General features: G+C 39.5%; 3 protein-coding genes across 3 annotated transcripts; 1 reads left to right on the top strand and 2 right to left on the bottom strand.

Annotated features, from left to right (window-relative positions):
- Window positions 1-482: 482 nt before the first annotated feature.
- nelfcd (negative elongation factor complex member C/D) lies at window positions 483-5,906 on the top strand. The gene is made up of 15 exons (XM_074671593.1): window positions 483-724; window positions 1,408-1,514; window positions 1,633-1,742; window positions 1,822-1,931; window positions 2,016-2,123; window positions 2,276-2,428; window positions 2,916-3,046; window positions 3,150-3,315; window positions 3,446-3,580; window positions 3,778-3,917; window positions 4,460-4,574; window positions 4,665-4,760; window positions 4,855-4,995; window positions 5,266-5,395; window positions 5,539-5,906. The coding sequence occupies exons 1-15, from the start codon at window positions 668-670 to the stop codon at window positions 5,571-5,573; spliced, it is 1,734 nt and encodes a 577-aa protein (XP_074527694.1). The 5' UTR covers window positions 483-667; the 3' UTR covers window positions 5,574-5,906.
- Window positions 5,907-6,357: 451 nt separating this feature from the next.
- ctsz (cathepsin Z) lies at window positions 6,358-11,412 on the bottom strand. The gene is made up of 6 exons (XM_074671606.1): window positions 11,130-11,412; window positions 9,471-9,634; window positions 9,104-9,283; window positions 8,864-9,014; window positions 7,663-7,825; window positions 6,358-7,398 (listed from the first exon to the last, which is right to left on the bottom strand). Exons 1-6 carry the CDS (start codon window positions 11,255-11,257, stop codon window positions 7,273-7,275), a joined length of 912 nt encoding a protein of 303 aa, XP_074527707.1. The 5' UTR covers window positions 11,258-11,412; the 3' UTR covers window positions 6,358-7,272.
- A 1,719-nt stretch (window positions 11,413-13,131) lies between these two features.
- npepl1 (aminopeptidase like 1) lies at window positions 13,132-20,070 on the bottom strand. The gene is made up of 12 exons (XM_074680853.1): window positions 19,858-20,070; window positions 18,266-18,451; window positions 17,930-18,100; window positions 17,725-17,814; window positions 17,549-17,630; window positions 17,034-17,176; window positions 16,336-16,413; window positions 16,159-16,259; window positions 15,910-16,033; window positions 15,530-15,706; window positions 14,997-15,107; window positions 13,132-13,975 (listed from the first exon to the last, which is right to left on the bottom strand). The coding sequence occupies exons 1-12, from the start codon at window positions 20,005-20,007 to the stop codon at window positions 13,817-13,819; spliced, it is 1,572 nt and encodes a 523-aa protein (XP_074536954.1). The 5' UTR covers window positions 20,008-20,070; the 3' UTR covers window positions 13,132-13,816.
- Window positions 20,071-20,335: the final 265 nt, after the last annotated feature.

Below are 20,335 nucleotides of genomic sequence, written 5' to 3'. Positions count from 1 at the left end.
TTGTACTGAAGTGTTTTTTAATGCTATTACACTGTCACTGCAGTTTTCCCTTTACGTTCAACCCAAATAGAACAGTGTTTAAAACACATAACATATTTTGTTTTAGGTAAAACAACATTTTATCAAGAAACTGATATAGGGCATTGGAACCACTTGATAATTATCTAAAGGTAAGTAAGCACCTTAAATTAGAAAAAAAACAACAACATGGAGTTAACACTGACTGTTTGTTGTTTTTTACAGCAGGAGAAACAAAAATGTGTAGGTGTTCGTGATTACTATCTTCTTTTAAAATTTAAAAAAGACCTTTGCTGCACTACTCTGACTGTGTCGTGATGCATGGCCCCGTTTAAAGTAAACCAAGGTCACAAAGTTAAGTGTTGGTTGAAGCCAGTTTAAGGAAGTTAGTGTAACTTCGTTTTCAAACTGCGTTTAAAGTTGCAGGTGTACCTGACAGGCTGTACTCAGGGCTCAGGAGCGTAAATGGGGGCGTGGTCTCACAGTCTCGCCATTTTCCGTTTGTTTTCGGTAGCCTGCTAGCTAAACAAGCTAGCTGGCAACCGCATCTTCACCTCAGCATCACTTAGTACAGGAGTACAGTCAAAATTAAGAAAAAGCCACATTAAGGCTATTGAAGCTACCTCAACGACAGTTATATCCTGTTATCATGGACGAGGAATATTACAGTGGAGGGGGAGACTGGGAAGGAACGGACGGTAACTTGGTGAGACTTGTTGCTTTTTGGCTGTCCAGGGTGCACGTTAGCATTAGCATTAGCCGCAGCTTTGCTTGTTGTTCCTCGTTTGACAAGACTGTATGAACGCTCAGAAACCGTAGGTACAGTTTAGAGACGGATGTGTTTACAGAGCTGTAAAACAGCATTTTTAAACCTGCAACGATTTGGCTGTTTTGTCAGCAAGCTGCAAGCTAACTTGTGGACATGCGAGTGAAAGCCTCAAACTAACTGCTCCTTATACTAGATAAGCGCAGTGGTATGATTAACTATACTGTCGAAGCCCTTGCGGGTGGAAACATGTGTTTAAGTTTGTATTTGCAAAAACCAAAGCGCTATGAATCTGGTCTGAGTGTTTTCAGATTTTGTGACAGCAAGTGTATAGGAAGGATCCCGCACTGTTGTATTGAAACAGCAGCATCCATCTCACATTTGTCTGCTGCATGCCTTAATTTGTAGAAACCGTATAAATCATGAAGTGGTATATAATTTAGAGAGTAAATTTACATTTCTATGCAGTAAGTTCACTTTTTTGTATTAAAAATCTCTTTGATAGGGCTCCAGTTAGAGGTTAAATGATGTGCTATTCTGAAGAAGCTCTTCTGTACTGCTATGCTAGTGACCATTTACTGCATGAACACTAAGTAAAAGCATAATGAACTTTCTTTGTGAAGGATTACGTCGAAGGGGAAAATGATGGAAAAACTCAGGAAGACTGTCTGCAGAAATTCTCCAGCAGGGATTACATCATGGAGCCTGCCATCTTCAGCACCCTTAAAACGTATGCATCTTTTGCCTTTTGCTGACATGATAGAAAGGGATTTTATCAATACATAATTGTTGACACAAGTCTAAAGTCATACCAATAATAACTCAATGGATACACTTTTTTTCTGCAGGTATTTCCAGGCAGGTGGCTCTCCCGAACATGTCATCCAGCTCCTCTCAGAAAACTACTCAGCTGTTGCTCAGACTGTCAACTTGTTGGCAGAGTGGCTCATACAGATGGGTAAGCACCAGATGATATTTATGTTGTGGGATCCCTGCTAACCACTTATTAATCTGTCGTGTCCTAATTTTGACTGTAGGTGTAGAGCCGGCTCAGGTCCAGGAAAGAGTTGAAAATCACCTAAAGAGTCTCCTCATAAAGCACTTTGACCCTCAGAAAGCAGACTCTATTTTCACAGTTGAGGGAGAGGTGAGTTTCTAAACACTCTGGTGTCACTTTAAAAGAGAATGACGGTCTTTTCAACCAGACTAATGCAGCTTTGTGCGTTCACAGACTCCTGCCTGGTTGGAACAGATGATAGCACACACCACATGGAGGGATCTTTTCTATAAGCTGGCAGAAGCTCACCCAGACTGCCTGATGCTCAACTTCACTGTAAAGGTACAGAAGTAGAAATATGGGTTTAATGATGAAGGCTTTGTAGTTTTAAATTTTCAGACTCTCACTTTTAAATCTTTACGATCACACTTGACATAAAGTGTTTCAGTGCCAGAAGACCTGCCTGAAGAGCCGGTCTTTGCTTCTGTTTCCAGCTCATTTCAGATGCAGGTTATCAGGGTGAGATCACCAGTGTGTCCACAGCGTGTCAGCAGCTAGAGGTTTTCTCTCGGGTGCTGAGGACATCTCTGGCTACGCTGCTGGATGGAGGAGAAGAAAACCTGGAGAAGAACCTGCCAGAATTTGCTGTAAGCTTTTTTTTTTTAATAAAAAAAAATCTCATGAAATACGAATCTGTCACTCTGGCCGATGTTGTGCCCTCCTGCGCTGCAGAAACCCCAACTGACCTGGGGCCAAGCTTACAATCAGTAGTTCCTCATCATATCTGAAGAATAGCAACTTCTCATTGTTTCATCTTTTTGTGCATCTAAAAGTCAGTATTTGACTGTCAGTCTATTTAAATCTGGCTTTTTCAGGAACGTGGATCATTTATTCTTGGAAACTGTTTTCTCTACATGTCTTGCTTCATTTCATATTCTGCACACCCAAGGATTAATTGAAGTTATAACTTTCAACCTAACCTAAAGAAAAACCTAATTCCCAAATGAAAATAAGTACAAGTGTTGTGTGATTCAAAGTGTGTATTATTTTGTTTGTGAGGGTAGCCTTTTTTCTCTCTCTCTTTTTGCTGCTTGTGTTTGTTTTTGCTGAGCTGTTGCTGTCTTGCCTCTGCAGAAGATGGTGTGTCACGGCGAGCATACATATCTGTTTGCTCAGGCGATGATGTCAATTCTTGCTCAGGAAGAACAAGGCGGTTCTGCTGTCCGGAGGATCGGCCAGGAGGTGCAGAAGTCAGCACATCAGAGGTAACCTTTGTTTCTACAAAGTCAAAACTGAGAGAAGTTCCTCTGTGACGTGTTTGCTTTGACAAATGTGATTGATTCTTTCTGGTTGTGGCTAATTTCCCAGAGGTCATGATGCCAGTCAGATAACCCTGGCTCTAGGCACAGCAGCAGCCTACCCTCGAGCCTGTCAGGCGCTGGGCGCCATGTTGTCCAAAGGAGCTCTGAATCCTGCGGATATTACTGTTCTGTTTAAGATGTTCAGCAGCATGGACCCTCCTCCTGTGGAGCTGGTGAGGAAGGATGTGTTGGGGTTGATGATGATTATGATGATAGTAGCTTTATTCGATGGATGGACCCTTTCAGATCAATAAAATCCTTAATAAGCAGGAACACATATTTCCTGCCTGCCCTTGTCTTTAGATCAGAGTCCCTGCCTTCCTGGACCTCTTCATGCAGTCATTGTTTAAGCCGGGCTCAAAGATCAACCAAGACCATAAACACAAATACATCCACATCCTGGCCTACGCTGCCAGTGTGGTCGAGACGTGGAAGAAGGTACAGAGAACAGATTATTTTCCCTGTTGTATCAGCATGTAAATAAGCATGTAGGTTACTTAGTGTTTACTTGAAAAGCTGATTGTAAATTGATTTTCTAAACAAAATTGTTTTGCTTTTTTTATTTGTTTTTTTTTTCTTATTGTTCCCATCTGAACTCATCTCATGTCTTGACTTTCTTTTCTGTTCATTCCTAGAACAAGCGAGTTAACATCAATAAAGATGAGCTGAAGTCGACCTCCAAGGCCATAGAGACTGTTCACAATCTTTGCTGCAATGAGAATAAAGGAGCCACAGAGCTGGTCGCTGAACTTGGTACTTTGTACCAGTGCATCCGGTGAGTAGACGGCCAAAACCTCATTCCTGTCAAGGAATGGCTCACAACTCTTTGTTTACAAAGGAGGCTGGTTGATGGTGTGTTCACTATTCTCACAGGAAAAGATTGATACTCCTAGATGTCTCTCAAAGAATAATAAAGTGGGAAATAATTTGTATCTATTAAACCCCTAGAAGGAGAAAGTGAAATGGGGGAGGACGTCACAATTTCTGAGTCCAAGACTGATTTAAAGACTTCAGGTCCTAGTTCCAAAAATTCAACCTTAAAGTCATGAGTACAACACGCCCTCACCTCTCAAAGCCATCTTTATGTTCGATACATTATAAAGCCAGTTTTTAAATGCACAATAGTAAAACAATACAGTATATATGTTCTCTAAGCTCAGATCAGCTGCACAACCCCTTAGTAATGTCTAAAATCCATTGAAGAGTGAAGTACAATGAGTGTAAATTCCATTAGCTCTCTCCTTTGCAAATGAAGATTGGTCCGTCAGGGACAAGCTTTTGTTTTTGTTCCTCACATACTGTTCTCCGTGTGTTCAGGTTCCCTGTCGTTGCTATGGGAGTTTTGAAATGGGTGGACTGGACCGTGTCTGAGCCACGCTACTTCCAGTTGCAGACAGACCACACTCCTGTACATTTAGCTCTGCTAGATGAGGTATGCTAAAATGAGCATCATGAGTGAATGTTAATTTTTATTCATTTTTTAACCACTTTAACTCAACCATGAATCCTTCCTTCAACACAGATCTGTACATGTCACCAGCTGCTGCACCCACAGGTCCTCCAGCTGCTAATCAAGCTGTTTGAGACGGAGCACTCTCAGCTGGATGTCATGGAGCAGGTCTGTGTGTGTCCTTCTCCCTCAAACAGAAGTGTGTTTATTGTAAGTGTGTGACCTCTCAGCCAAATGTGCAATGCTTTTGCTTCCCTCACAGCTGGAGCTGAAGAAGACTTTGCTTGATCGGATGGTTCATCTGCTGAGTAGAGGCTACGTGCTGCCGGTTGTTGGTTACATCCGCAAGTGTCTGGAGAAACTCAACACGGACATCTCCCTCATCAGATATTTTGTCACAGAGGTAACAGAGACTCTGTATTTGTGGTGGAGAGGTAAAATATGAGAAAGGAAATAAGCTCGGTTGCAGGTGTGTGTCGGACATAAAACGGTGCTATTTGCCTTCAAAGCACCGGGTGAATGTGTGCTCTCAGTGCCACAAGAGCAGTGTTTTCAACAGAGCTGTCAGTCATTATATTCTCCTCCCTCAAACTCCAAAGCCATTAAATTACATTCCTAACTTGTGCCTTAAAAAGCTTTTATAAACAATCAAACTTTGATATTTTCTGTATAGGTACTTGATGTGATTGCACCCCCTTACACGTCAGACTTTGTACAGCTCTTCCTGCCCATCCTTGAAAATGACAGCATCGCAGGAACAATCCGCACAGAGGGAGAGCACGACCCTGTTGCAGAGTTCATTGGTCAGTGATGTGTTTTTGTGCAAAATCTCAACACTTTTTAATACAAAGAAGATGTGTTTACATTTAGTGTCATCATGAGATTTGGTCGGTCAGTATTCACTTATCATGATGTTCAAAAATAAAAGGTTTTATCCTTTTTTCAGCTCACTGCAAGTCAAACTTCATCATGATCAACTGAAGCACAGAGGGCTGTGAAATGTTCCTGGAGCAGATGGTTTTCTGTAAGACCTGAGAGAGACAGCGGACCTGTTTTCTCTGTGGCGATCTCCTGTATTACACTGGAGCACACACTTTGAAGACTTTCTCTTTGGTTTGACTGAGTGAACAATCAGCAGCAAGGAAAACAAACATTGGGTGGGATAATCGTGGATAAGTGCAACACAGAGACTGAAACCTGAGACTGAAGATGCAGCTACATGTGTTTTTTTTAATATTTGATTTTCTATGTTTTATGTTGGTTTAAGCTGTCTTAAAATAAAGACCTCAATGCAGTTCATTGTGTTTGAGCTTATGCAGCCTTGCGGTGTGAATTTTTCATGGCATTAAAAAAAACAAAAACAAAAGATTTGTTGTAATAATCTAGAAAATCAAAATCACACAATGTAAGCTGATATTGCCGATATTGAATAATGCAGGCTTCAAAAACAGCTGAATCCTTCATATTGATTGAGAGGAATCTAGAAAGAAGGTGGGCAACAACGTTGGTTATTTTATGCATGGCAAAGAGGCTCTTGTTTAAAGAACAATTCATCTTTAATCAAGGCTGAAAGTGGTGATACATGGCCCTTGCCTGCTTCAGCCAATTAAAAGCCTTAACTTAAAGCCATGTATGTAGATATGGTCTGGCCCTTACCACAAGTATGCATGGGTAACACTTACCATAGCATATCGTCACCCTGTAAAAATAATGACCTAAGTAATTTTTTCAAGTTTTTGGGAAAACAAAAAAACTTCACCAAATATAGAGCATGTGGTATTTATTAATCGTTTCCATCAAAAAGGCCTTCATGGTGGATGAATGTTGACATGCAAAGAAGATTGTGTGTGAATCATGTAACATTAAAGAATAAAGGGACTTGGGCCAATTTTTCTAACATTCTAGTGTGACTTAGGTACCTTTAAAACTGGCTTAATCTTCCCTAAAAACTAATCAGAGCTGATGGAGTTACTTGAAAAATGAAAATGCAAAGTAAATAGTGTCCAATGAATAAGCAAGCATGTGAAAGGTGTAAACAAATGTCCAGGCAATTTGCAGCAAGAAGGTTCTCTGACCAGCAAGTAAACGCTAACACAAGATAGCGACATATAAAGTGTCATTTAAATGAAGCAACTTACCTAAGTGAAATACTTAAGTTGTTGTGTTTATTGGCAAAGTTTGAAAACAACAAATGCAAAATTCTTTGCTTAAAGTCACGTAAAGCATAATTAAAGTAGATGACTCTTAAACCATAGTGTAGTGCAATACTTAAAAAAACCTTACACCACTCACTAAAACATTCTGTGCAGACAAAAAATATTAAACAGTGGTCTTTGGCAGAGTTTGCATGTCACTGAAAAGCCCTTTTCCCTCTTGATCACACCACATGAAGCATTCATTTTTCACTATTGTGGCTCTGTAGAGTTCAGTGCTTAAATTAAGTGTAGCAAAGAAGACACTTGTCCTAATCATTCATTTCACTTAATTATTCTGTTGCTGACTGTTAAACAGCCTTCACTGAGGTAAAAATCAAAAAACATGTCTTGTACCCAGCCTATAGCAGAAAAAAATCATAACTCATTCCCTTTCTAACATTGTGCATTAAAAAAGTTCCCGCTTGGATAAAAAAAAAAGACACGGGAGTGCAGCAACTACTTCCTCACACTGTGTGTGTTGGTCTCTACATGTAGGATTTAGGAAGGATTGGGTCTCCATACATGCAGTCCTCCTCTACTGCCAGGTTGTATGTGCTGCCACTTCCTCCCTTGTAGGCGCTGGTCACAATCCTGAGCCAGCCTTTCTCACCCTGGAGAGAGAGAGATATCAAAATCAGTGGTTTATCCTTTTTCATTTAAGGCTCAAACCGTGTAACTCTTGGGACTTTCCGTTAATCATTTTTGTTTTCTGATTAGTTTGGTTAGGACCAGGTATTGTATGTACTCCTCTGGATCAATCAAAAATATCAAAGATGAGCAACTGTTTTATATTGTCATTTTTACTGTAAATTGTTAAATTTGTCAAAAAATCTTTCGCAACAAAACATTTTTTTCCGTCATTTTAACAGACTTACCCATGGCTCTCCCCATGAGTTGCGAACAATCCAGTACTCAACACCATCCTCCACTCCCCATCCAGCCACTGACACGATGTGGTTAATGCCAGGATCCTCCTGATACTCAGAGTAGACACCTCCAGTGTAGGCATCAAGTTTATCTGTGGCCATAATCCCACAGCTGGAGGAGAAAAAACACCACAGGTTAATCCCCTGGATTAGGGTACAGTACTTGCTGATGTGCTTCAAGTAGGAAAACAATCTTCCATATGTCTCAGGATACAGTTTACTAACTTCCAATAGCTGTATAGTAACAGCCAAAAAGGCTTGTGTTTGGCTGTGGTGTATTTGCACACATCAGACACATATACAGATGTTGGTGCATCTTCTTGTTGTATTTTGGTACACAGTAAATATCTTGACATATTTAAACACAGTTTCCTGTTTCACTGCCCTGATGCACATATTCTAAGTTTCTTTGTCTCGTTTTAACCACAGTGGAAAAAAAGTCTCAGTAGTACAAACAGTAGTGTGACTCTTTCTTTACAGCTTGTGACTGAGAGCCAGAATGCTGCATTCAACTGAAATATCTCAGTTCCCGTTTTTGTTACTTTCGAATATTTTTCAGACCCTTCCTGTCTTTGTGGCCTGACAAACTGTCTGTACTGGGGGCCACTTACAAAACATTTAATTCATCTAAGCAGAAAGGTGTTTTCCTTTTTTTTAACAGATAATGAATATCGATTCTGTTTTATTGCTTTGCAGTTCAACAGTGAGTTTGCATGCACAATGCAAGAAATCATAAAACTAAAGTAGCTACAGTAAACCTATCATCTGCTCATTTGTCTCAATGATCCTTGTTTTCATGCTGTGGCACTGACTGTGTTTGCATTTTGGGTTTTGGTAGTGTGTTAAGGGTGAATGCTGGCTGTTCTCAGTGTCTTGGTAAAGAGATATTTTCATAAGGCTCTTAAAGTGAAGTAAAGCCTTTTAATAAAATTTGGTAAGGTTCCCTCGAGGCATGTTTCAACTATGACTGTTGCACTAACAAATAAAAGACTTTTTATTTAAGAATCTTTGAGTGCTTTAATTTTTTTGAGTTATATTCAAAATACTTTCTATCAAATCTGCTGTAGAACTATGAAGTTAAATTTAGTCAACTTACAAAAACTGTCAGTGTGTAACTTGTTTTCCAAAAGACAAAGATAAAAATTCAAACCTGATGGGCCCATTGGCGTAGATCTCTGCCATCATCTTCTCTCTTCCGCTGACAGCTCCAAAGTCTCCCACTTTCCACAGAGTGTAGTTCTTCACAATATTGCACACTCCAAAAGTGGTGCAGGTGCCACATTCATTGAAGGGTTTACACTCTTTACAGAGGGACAAAGAACATGCACTGCTCAATCCCAGGAAACGGAAGTGGCTGAAATCATTACTTTCTTTACTGAACCACACTTACTCTGGTCTTTAGCCTGGTAGTTGTTGCAGGTCTCATCTGGGATCCCATGGGTGTTAGCGTATTCCCAGACTCCAGTGTGGTCCCCTCCATGGCAACTGCCTGCATCACCGCAGTCGATCACATGCTGGACAGATAGATACGCAGACGGCCATGCTGCTTTCCGTTTTATGTTAATGCGGTCTGAGGAGAAAGCAAGCAAAACACAATAAATCAAAAAACAGATCCTGTTGTTTCTGTGCCAAGAGGAAGTGAAACTGCAAAAAGCCTGAGCAGTCATGTGATGGCATGTGGCACCTACACTAAACCACAATGACTTGACTGTTTTTTTTTTGCTCCCAAATGGTAACAGCCATCTACTACGTCATACCTGCCATGGCACTGGTGCTGCCATGAGCCCAGCAGGAGCCACAGTACTGGGGAATGTGCTGGTTGCGGGTCGTGCTAACGAAGTTAACTCCATTGATGTTTCTCCAGTCCCAAGATTTGGGAAGATCAGAAACTTTAATGTACTCATGAGGACGGGGACCTGTCCTGTGAAAAGACAGGACACCAGGCAAACATGAGTACTGCAGTGGTAATACACTCAAAAACACACAAAAACCTGTGACATACATGTTTTCAGTGGTTAATAAACAAATCACATATCAAGCAAAAACAACTTAGGACAGAATGTGAGTTTCCTGCTGAACAACATACACACAAGCAATTGTGTGTTGTGTTGAGTGAGGACAACACAAGCAAAGATATATAAAGAAGGTAAACAAACTACTTCAATTTAATCAGACACAGGTACTGACACGTATTTCTGGAGGCAATAAACAGGATGTAAAAAAACAGGTTTTTGGACACCATTGTTATCAACATTATCTACTGCAACATCTCAGTTTTGCATATCAAATTTTCAGAAGTAGAAAGACATAAGGAAGTTTAAATGAAGACAGAAGGAAGTTTAAATGAAGCTTGTTAACACATTCCACCAACAGGGAACTCAAGAGGGGGGTGATCAAGAGGGCGTGCTCCAGTGCTGCAGGAAAAGTCTCTAACTCTTTTTTTTTGGAAAGACAAGATGAAACCTCCTTTAGTACTATGAGCTTTTATCCTGATGAACATGGATGGTTGAGGATGCTCTAAGGATAACTTGACTGCAGTGACATGTAGAAAACACGTTTGTTTTTTAACAAAGCCACACTGAAACTGAGCAGGTCCTTTTATCAGCCAGCGCAAACACATTGCATTGATACTGGTCAAGATGTAAAATGGCAGTACAGATTGATTACTTTAGGTATAACATAAATTCAGTTTCTGTTACAAAGTCTTGAGTTGTAAAAGAAGGGTATGTTTGCCAAACAATTAAGTTTTGCAATTTAATTCTATTTTTTTATTTGGTTCTGCCCTCAGAAATTCACCCAAAACCAGAAATATATTGATTCTTTATTGAAACCACTAAATGCCACTAGAGACCTTTTGTCTAATACAAAAAAAGGCTACAGTAAAGGAGAGCAAATGTACAAAAATACCCGATTTTAAAGTAAAATGAGCACAAAAACTGATTCTTACAGCCTTTATTTTTATTTTATAGGGTTTTTTTCCTGGTTGACAGCAACCTGTAGGGAAGTTGTAGGGCTGTTAACTTCCTCAGTCTTCGGTTCAGTAAACTTTCATGTGATTCTGGATAAAACGAGAACTCTTGGAAACACCTCGCCTCCTCTGCTTGACTTTGTTTCGTTTCGTTTTGCTGTAAGTGGCCCAACGAGAACAAAAAGCTCCCATACTGATCACTTTTAAACCAACTTCTGCTTCTTGTACTGTGTTTTTGATTTTTATCAATAGATTACCATCAGGTTTAAGTGGATGTTGTGGTAATACCGTGTTGAGAAAGCATTCTCAGCGAGCTGAAATACAAACCAACAGCCACTGTACCAACCGTTGGACAGCTAGCTAAAATGTATTTTTTATCGTTTCCGTCGTTTCATGATCACTTGACATGAATTATATAGATAAAGTGAAAAAAGTTGGGTTTACTTACCTCAGTCCAAAGTCGTCTCTCCTAGGTGAGGGCACATAGCACGGCTTTTTTTGGTTAAAAAACACTCCTGCAAACACACCGGACAGAATGACTGAAAACACAACAACTACCAAACCTGACCGAACCATCTTAAGAAACGAGGAGCACACAGACACTCAACGATAAAAGCAGCTTTGAGAGAAAACGAGAGGAAAGATTTGAGGCTGGTACAGTTAGTGAACACAGCCTGAACTAAAGTGACTGAGGGTAAATCAACTCAGCGCTCATAAACCTTTACGTCAACTACAGTCACGTGACCAGTTCATCCTACGCAGACAACCATGTGTTTTCTCAGGAAGTCACAAGTTATGGAAATGCTTATCTCGATCAATATAACAACACATATAAACCGTCTTCACAGTGTTGGAAAGCACTTCAATATGTGCCCTTATCTTCAAACTCTTGTAACACCTTCTGCGAGAGACAAACAAATTCAATAGTTAGTTGTGACATGTAGTTACATTTTTTAACAAGTGTTTGAACCTACAGCGAAGTTTCTAATTCACAGTACAGTAACGTATTTATACATTTAACTAAACATGAAATTTCTATTTTATGCAGTGATACTAAATTTATGTTTTATAACACAATATTGAGGGAAGTGGAAGATGGAATAAGCTGTTCTCAAGTATTAAATTCATACACGAACTTTTAAATTATTATTATTATTATTATTGTTTATTTAAATAAAATTTAAATGGGTTTTAGGTGAATCCACTCAAGATCGAAGTCTAAAAAACTGCATACCAGTTATTGTAATACAGATTTCTGTGATACAGAAATTGTAAGTAGGCACAAACTCTTCATTGTTGATTTTTCTGTACCTATTAGAAACATTCGCTGAATGATTTCTCTCTTCTGTTTGTCTGGCGTGCATTTCATGTCTATGGTTATACTTCTATTCTTTTTTTTTTTTTTTTTTGTAGATCGTATTAATGTTTATTTTTAAGGTTTATCTTTAAGGTGTCATTTTATTCCTTTTCTAAATTCACTTTCTAGGTTGCCCATTTGAACATCTGACCAGGCACTCTGGCATATTACATAAATGTTAATAAGTGCTGTCCCTGTAAATTAAATAAACAAAATTAAAATAAATCATCTGCTGAGAAAAATGAGCAAGTGTTTACATTTACATTTTTATTTACACCCTATGGTCAGGAGGCCGACACAGGTCTGAGCTTTACCTTGTTTAAGAGCATGCTACCTTATCACCTCCTGGTAACATTAACTAGCGAGACAAAGGACTGAACTACCTCAATTAGAGAAGGTTGATAACTTCAGATGCTGCAGGGGTATATTTAAACATTTTTATATTTAAGTGACTTGCTGCCCTGCTGAAGGCTTCTGAATCCTACTGCTCCCTGTCTCTGTTTGGATGAAACCAACTGTAGAGAGAAGGAGGGATGTGGCTTTTGTGTCTTATCTTTTAATTAAACCACTTTAAATACATATCGAGTTTATAAAATTAACATGTTGACTAAATACCTGTGACATTTATCAGTCTGGTTGGGGACATGCCTAAATAATAGGTTTTTTATGGTGCTGGGAGGAGACGTGGGGGTGCTTCAACAGCCATAAAAAGGGTCTAACAACATTATGCTCTTATGAGCTTATCAGCAGTATTAGTAGCAAAGCATTTTGAGGCAGTTTCCCTGTTATCTTCTCAAGTAGAAAGTGCAACCTGTATGAAATAAACTTGTATTAACACTGGTTTTAAAATCTTAAATCAACATTAAACTCCTTCATCACAAGGCGAAGTCCCTCTTAAGATGCTGTATCATTTAAAACAGAAGAAAGCCACAGTATGGAGACTCAACATGTCATCTTAGCTGTCCATAAGCAATCTCCATTCCCTGAGGTTATAAACAGCTAAACCCAGACCAATAAAAGCTTTAAGACTATGTCTGAATAAAAAAAAAGCTCTTATGTTGAGATAAACTTGTTTTCTGGGTGTTTTACTCAACATGAACACAAAGGTTAGATGGCACTGCCTTTATTGAAGGACAACATGATTGTCACAAGGTTGGAAAAAAAAAAACATCAGACTTGCACTTTCTAATACCTGCTGTTGTGTTTTGTGCTGACAAGTCTCTGTGGCACTGCTTGTCAATTATTTATCTGTCAACACTGTGAAACTGCTGAAAACCACCATAAGCACTGATTCCTCAATTTGATCCCAATGTCACATGACCCAAAGATACACATGGTGAACACAAAGTGCAGTAGTTATCAAAAACAAAATCCCCAAACTTGCAGACCCAGTAGTTTTTTTACAATGTGAAAGACAACATGAATGTTAAAATCCTTGAGTTACATTTAAGACAGACCTGTAAAATATTAACAAAGAGTCACTGCTTGTAGGCAGCTGTTATTTTTTTTCTGTCATGAAGATACATCACTTTTTTTTAAAGATATGCAACTGCATTTTTATCAAGAGCAACTGAGAATAATAGGAAATCGAAAGCCTGTGTTGATCACAATCATGTATAGCACACCTGATTTACTGTTGATTATCCGTATTTATTAAGTGAAACCAAATTCACAGAGACTGGAATTACAGTTTTAAAATGTTTGGTACTCTTGCATCGACAGAGAGAGTGTGTGGTGGCAGCAAAGGAATCAGGGTTGGACCGTGCATGGTGTCCATTCTACACCAGCCTCCGTCTCTTGCAGTCGCGCTCCATCTGGTCTTCACTCATGTTGATGGATGCACCCAGAGGAGATACTTGGTTCAGCATGGAGTCATCTGACGCCTGACCGAAGAGGGCCATTAACAGAGCAACACCAAATCCTGTGGCACGCTCTCCCTGCAGAGACAGAATAAAACAAGGGTCAGATTCCAGCATCAAAACTGTAATGGTAGCCCAATGTTATACTTTTAAAAAAGTCTGTTCAAGATACAGTTTAGAATATCCCTTATATCTGCATGCAGAACAGCCAGATAAGTGTAGGAGTTCTCAAAAGTGCAACAAGTAAGTAGAGCCAGATCATTTTTTTCCAAGTGTTGCTTAAGACATCTTGCTAAACAGACATAATCAGCATTTATCTGATTAGCTGAGATTACTGGTCTCACTACTTTGTGTTACATCATCTTCACTGACTGTGTCCATGTCACAAACTCACACTCTCATCTTTATGCTTGCCGTTGCGTAAAATACACTATACCCATTGTTTTTCAAATATGTGTTTCACAAAAGTTAAGTATATCTTGTCCTTTCTGACTTTGCTTGCTTTAAATTGTTATTTTCTTCATACTTCGAAGAAATCTTCACATTTCGTTTTTCAGTATAGTCTGGTTGTACAAGTGAAGGGAAAACACTAACAGGCTACATGTTGTTGTGGTCACCTGATGACTTGTCAGGCACTTTGGTTGTGTTATCCGCTTTTAATATTGAACATATTTTTCACAAACAACAAAGACATCAAGAATTTACAGCCCAGTTTTGGCAACTTCCTTAAAAATATGCTGACTGTCTTCTTTCAGATTTTTATCTTCCTTAATGTCTTTAGTCTCTCTAACAAACGTTTCCCTCAGCTGATGTTACATGTGAACATGCTCATATATTGAAATAAGCAGTTGAACTTCTTTATTGAGCACTTCAATACTTTAACAAGAAGTTGTAAAATCTGGTCTGAACAAGTATATTTTTGGTGCCAACATGTGCTGCAAAATAGGATTTGTTGTGACACACTCCAATTCTTGTCAAACAGGTTTTGGGGCAACACTGAAATGATTCACCAAATAAACCTTTTGCTTCATAAAGTTATTATTAAGTTTGTGCTTTAAAATGAACTGCAGAGGATCTCTTTGGACATGATGATACTCACAGCATGGACAGGTGAGGCGATGTCCACATGGACCCAGACACCAGGCCAATCAAAGCCCAAGTGAGAACCAATGAAGAGGCCGGCACAAGAGCTTTGAGCATTCTCCCTGTCCTGTTAGAACAAAGGAAGGGGAGGAAAGCCTTAGCAAGTGCCCTACCTTTATAAAAATAGTCAAAGAACAACAACTGCATACCAATAAAACACTTAAACAACCAGCTACTGTACAGCTACTGTTGACACTTTGTCAGATCTAATCTTTGAACAAGATCACATCATTCTCAGATTATCATCTACCACATCAACGCCGTTTTAAAGAAAAGCAAAGTGTAAGACAGTGTGTCAAAGATTGGTCACAGCAGATGTTTTATACATTTGTAAGCATTGGACTTCTTAACTCAAACTAATTTTGTATTATTCTACACGTATACATGAAAAATGAAGCCTAACATACTGTAGTAGCTCATGTGTCAGTATCTCCTTAACAACTTTAAGTCACGGCATTAAATTTGAAGAATGTTTAGTTTGTCTCTTACTGCCACAGAGTTCTTCATGTCAGCCATGGCAGAGGTGAATTCGCTGAAGTGCAGCTCGGGGCAGTAGACCAGAGGGTGAGCAAGATCTCCGCTGCTGCGTCCAGCACGCACACATGCAACCTCCCACTGCTCGCTGTTAGTCATCACAGCTGCATGATACTTTCCTGTGGAGATTCCCTGAAAATAGAGAAAGTAAATTATGTACAGGGGCTTAACAAAGTACATGTTGAGGTCAAATTTATTAGTGGTTATGGTCTCTTTGTTAAACAGGATACTAAAGGACAGTATCCTTAAACTGGCTTGCAATGGATGGTGGAAATCAACCTGTTCACAACTGCAAAAGTTTAGCAACAGTTCAATAGAGGCTGGCTGTCACAAACCTGTGCCCCTGTCAGAGTAGCCATGTCCAGGATAATATCAGCTGACAGGTCTTTGCTGGCATACACCACTCCATCCGCCAACACCAGCCTGCCCTCTGCATCCGTGTTATTGATCTCCACTGTTCTGTAGAATAAAAACACCAATGGAAGACAAATTTCATTTCATTTCTTGCGCAAGTGCACAGAAAACTCACACAAGGTCAGTTGAACCTTTTTTGCAACAAGTCAAAAAGAAATGACTGGTCTCACTTTCCAGAGTAGAGAGTGTGGATGTCATCAGGCCGTGTGGCTATGGGTCCAACAGCATTCTCTGCGAGGCAAAACACTGCATGGAGGTTATCTTTAAAGCCCTGGATCAAACAGAAAACGATCTGATTAAAGACAGGAACGAAGAGAGCAAATCTAAAAGCTGCTGTGGGACTTCACCTGTTTAACAGTAGCTTTGAAAGCTCCCAGAATGGCAGCAGCTCCTCCACAGTCTCTCTTCATGCCTGGCATTGTGGTCTAGAAATGAAAATAGAGTATGTTTACAAGTGATAGAATTGTTTTTTTCTGATCCAGCTCTGATACTGCATCTGAAATATGAAAGGAGTGGGATAGTGTCTGAATAGTCCACACAACTGCACTGATGCTGTATTCATCCAGAAACACATCTCAATCCTAAAGAATTCCCCAAAAAATCCCCACAAAATGTGTGGGAACACAGCAGTGTGTTATTTTCTCCTTGTTCTAAAATAAACATTGATTAGAAGTAGTGAGAGATATGTGTAAAAAGCAACTTGGGAAAATTATAAGGTAGGTGGCTATGCTGGCCCAAAATTTTCTAGAAATTCCTGAATGTGTTAAAATGTCTTCACCATCAAATCTGTATGTCTAAGCAAAGCAACACTGTATTGACCAGCCCATGTTACAACAACATGTTAAGGATTACACAGACTTGGCTTAAAGCTTAACAGATCAGGGGTGTCAGGGATCAGATAGACAGCAACAGACTGCGATTGAACACTGCTGGTACAATAAGGTTTAGTGATTTACTCCACTGCAACATTAGCCATATCCCTGAAAGAGGTGAATTTTCATAAACAATAGTTTCTATCACTTCTTTGGAGGTGAAATATGAGTACCTTTCCTTTGATGCTGAGTCCTCCAGTGTCATACACAATGCCCTTGCCCACCCATGCAATGGTCTGGGTTGCACCTTCAGGTGTGTGGCTCAACACTGCTAATGCAGGTCCATGCTCTGCTGCTTTTCCAACTCCATAAATACCTGAAAGAGAAGAAGTTATAGAGTGTAACAATCAAAAAACAAAGACCAGTAGTTAAAATAAATATTTGAGAATTATATTAAATTTTTCTTTTAGAAGAGTTTAATATTTAACAGATTTTAACAAAAAACTGTAAATGCAACAGAAAAGCAGGGAACTATAGGTTCAGAGTGACTGACAGCATACATCATTGATGTTTTATGGTCTTTGTCTAAATAAAAGACATTTGTGTATGTGTATGAAATGCACATGGTTAGCAAGTACAAGTTTAGTATATCAAGCTAAATTACCATCAGGCCTTTCAGTGAATAATATGTTCCAGAAAAAGGCACATATACACTCAAGATATCCTAACGTATTTTATACACACATACCTCCAAATCCTTTCTGTTTCAGTTCTTCTCCACGGATGATCACAGGAGTGATACCAAGTTCAGTCCCCACAGTCTTGATTTCCTGTAACAGAAAAGGATTTTAAATCTAAATTGCATTAACACAAATATACATGTTGTATGTGAACAAATGTTACAGGAGAGAAAGTATCACTTACATCTAAGAAGTGATCTGTATTCATCTCATTGCACGGCGTGTCCACAATGCGAGCTGCCAACCGCACACCATCAGCAGCATTGGAGAGGCACTGACAAAAAAAGGGAAAGTTATTAAAACACACCAGCAGTAGTGAGAGAAAAACACTTCTGTAGTTTAAAAGAGAAAATAAGTGAAAACCTATAAATGAAAAAACCCAAACGTACTTCAAGTTCTGAGGCATCCAAAACATTATTTTCTTGTCCCACGATCAGAAACTCCACAGTGACGTGCTTCTTCTCAGTCCTGCGGGAAGATGTTGAGCGCCGAGAGAAGATCGGGAAGGCTCTTGCAATGGCACAGGACGATGCGAACACATCTGAACGTTCACAAACCATCTGCAGAGGAAACAGTCACAACAGCCACTTTGTCATAAAACTAATTCTCCAATGGGGGATTTAATAAACAAGTTAGAACACACCCAGTGAATCTGTTCTGTAACTTAATCACTGCCTGAACACTGGAAGTGGAAAAAAAGATTGATTTCTGAAGAAGATACTGACCACGATGCAGCGGTTGTTTCCACCTGGCAGGCAGGAGCGGACCAGACGGGATACAAAGTGGGCAGAAGAAGGGCTGTTGTGCCGGCTGACACGAGAGGGCAGTGCAGCCACAGCAGCATGGTTGAGGTACAAAGGACAGCTGTCCGTGGGGTTGGGGTTCAAAGCGCTGAGAGCTGCTTGCCAGATCTAAGAAAAAAAAGAAGAATGAGAAGGTAAAGCAGCAAGCATGGGTGGACTGATTAATTGATCCCAAAATAAATAAATGAATAACTTTAGCTGGTACTATTGTGTTGATCGGAATTTATCAAGCAAAGCCAGGTTGTCCTAAAATTCTGGCTGTTTACACATCTATATCTTAATGTGACATGCTCCAGCTCCTCAGCTGCACATAAAGCTGGTGCATTATCATTCCATCTCCAGACGTAAGATTAAATTAGTACATACACTGCTTGAGAGAGCATAAAAACGCCCAACAAAGGTAGCATTTATTATATGTCAAATGAAGGGTAAAGATTGGCTTTAGGTCAAAATCCGAGGTCCCCTGTCACCATAGCATGTGGGTTTTAGAGCTTTAATAAATATAACTGGCAGTCGAACAAATCTCAAGATAAGAATTGCAGGGAAGTTTAGGAGCTTTTAAGTACTTCAGGTTGTTGGGTTTCACTTACAACTACTGCGGTTTCTCCAAAACAACAGTAAAATGATCAACATTACTGGGTGTAAAATATATAGAGACTTCCATAATCTTAAAAAGATAAAGAACACTTGGTATAAACAGCTTGCAGGAAACAAGGCACACGTCAAGCAATGGAGTAAGCAATCAGGTTGGTTATATAGTATTGGTTAATAGTTACAGAAGATACTGAGAGCCTCTGAATGGTTGAAAACCCTCTTGGACTCCACAGACATTCTTTCAAGATTTTCTTTATAGGAGGCTGACATCATTGCACAACAATTCACGGGGACTTTGCACGGCAGTCCACAGCACTCTACGTATGAACCCAATGGATACAGAGAGCAGAGTATTTCTGGAGTGACAGGGATCAAACAGTAGTCTGCCCCCCTGCAGCACCGTCGCGGCACATAAATCAGAGCAGCAGGCCACTTCTCAATCTCTGCCTCTGACAACCTGTAAGAACTCAGTGAAGCCAGACATGTTTAAGGTTTCACATTTACATATTAAACTTAACCCACTCTGAAATCACGAGAGTGGAAAATCCACGACATCAAACCCCAAGCTGTTAAATCTTTTATTGATCGTTGGAAGACTTATTTACAAGTTGGTTAGGTGTTTAAATGTACCAACAACCAGTTACCATTTGGTAACTTAAAACAATAGACAACGTTAATTTGCCGAGAAACACTGATGAAATATTTCACTATTTTACTGACTAATAAAGTACACCAAGTACCCAGTGTTAAAGATTATTTTAAATCCTGGTTAATGTACTTTATTATACATTTCAATGGTGTCACGGGCTCAGTGTTCCTGTTAACTAGCTTACCTCTACTGTTATTAACTTAGCTCTACTTGTTAAGTTAGCACACTTAGCTCGCTGTCATTCAGCTGTCATTTTCACTCCCAGTTTTACCTCTTTGCTCACGACGGGCTGCAGTTTTCCTTTGATTTGGCTCCAGTTGACTTGCTGCAGGCTGCTCTGCTGTCCGATAATCAGGATAGGGCGAGTCTGTGGCTCGGAGTCACCGGCAGAAGCCTTAAACTCCAGCACCACGTTCGCCATTTTTCCACTTGTGAGACAGAACACTGTGCACAACGATTGTGTTAAAGTGAAAGAGCGACGGCAGCCGGGAAGGGACGAAAAGGCCTTTTTTTTCCAGTTCCGTCACTATGACTATAATATGAGGTCTTTAGCAACACCTACCGGCCACAGGTAGATGCTACAGAGCCTATGGTAGGAATTGTTCAGTGTATTTATTAGCTGAGAGCTCATTATTTTTCTATAACTGTTAATTATTTAAATTAACAAAAAAAAAAAAGAAATAATAATAATAACAACAACAATAATAATAATAATAATAATAATAATAATAATTATTATTATTATTATT

Source organism: Halichoeres trimaculatus, unplaced genomic scaffold, assembly GCF_033239565.1.
Source record: "Halichoeres trimaculatus isolate MK-OKI-2021-1 unplaced genomic scaffold, fHalTri1.1 fHalTri1_scaffold_1, whole genome shotgun sequence".
NCBI lineage: Eukaryota > Metazoa > Chordata > Actinopteri > Labriformes > Labridae > Halichoeres > Halichoeres trimaculatus.
This window is presented reverse-complemented; position numbering and strand designations above follow the sequence as displayed.

Excerpts from the sequence above, each read along its gene's own strand:
- nelfcd (XM_074671593.1), top strand. The coding sequence starts at position 668 with ATGGACGAGGAATATTACAGTGGAGGGGGAGACTGGGAAGGAACGGAC. Across the intron at positions 1,743-1,821 it reads AGAGTGGCTCATACAGATGG|GTGTAGAGCCGGCTCAGGTC; the intron begins GTAAGCACCAGA and ends TTTTGACTGTAG. Across the intron at positions 4,996-5,265 it reads TCAGATATTTTGTCACAGAG|GTACTTGATGTGATTGCACC; the intron begins GTAACAGAGACT and ends TTTTCTGTATAG.
- npepl1 (XM_074680853.1), bottom strand. The coding sequence starts at position 20,007 with ATGGCGAACGTGGTGCTGGAGTTTAAGGCTTCTGCCGGTGACTCCGAG. Across the intron at positions 18,452-19,857 it reads AGCCCGTCGTGAGCAAAGAG|ATCTGGCAAGCAGCTCTCAG; the intron begins GTAAAACTGGGA and ends TTTTTTTCTTAG. Across the intron at positions 13,976-14,996 it reads TCGCCTCACCTGTCCATGCT|GGAGAGCGTGCCACAGGATT; the intron begins GTGAGTATCATC and ends CTGTCTCTGCAG.
- ctsz (XM_074671606.1), bottom strand. The coding sequence starts at position 11,257 with ATGGTTCGGTCAGGTTTGGTAGTTGTTGTGTTTTCAGTCATTCTGTCC. Across the intron at positions 9,635-11,129 it reads AGAGACGACTTTGGACTGAG|GACAGGTCCCCGTCCTCATG; the intron begins GTAAGTAAACCC and ends GTCTTTTCACAG. Across the intron at positions 9,015-9,103 it reads CTACCAGGCTAAAGACCAGA|AGTGTAAACCCTTCAATGAA; the intron begins GTAAGTGTGGTT and ends CCCTCTGTAAAG.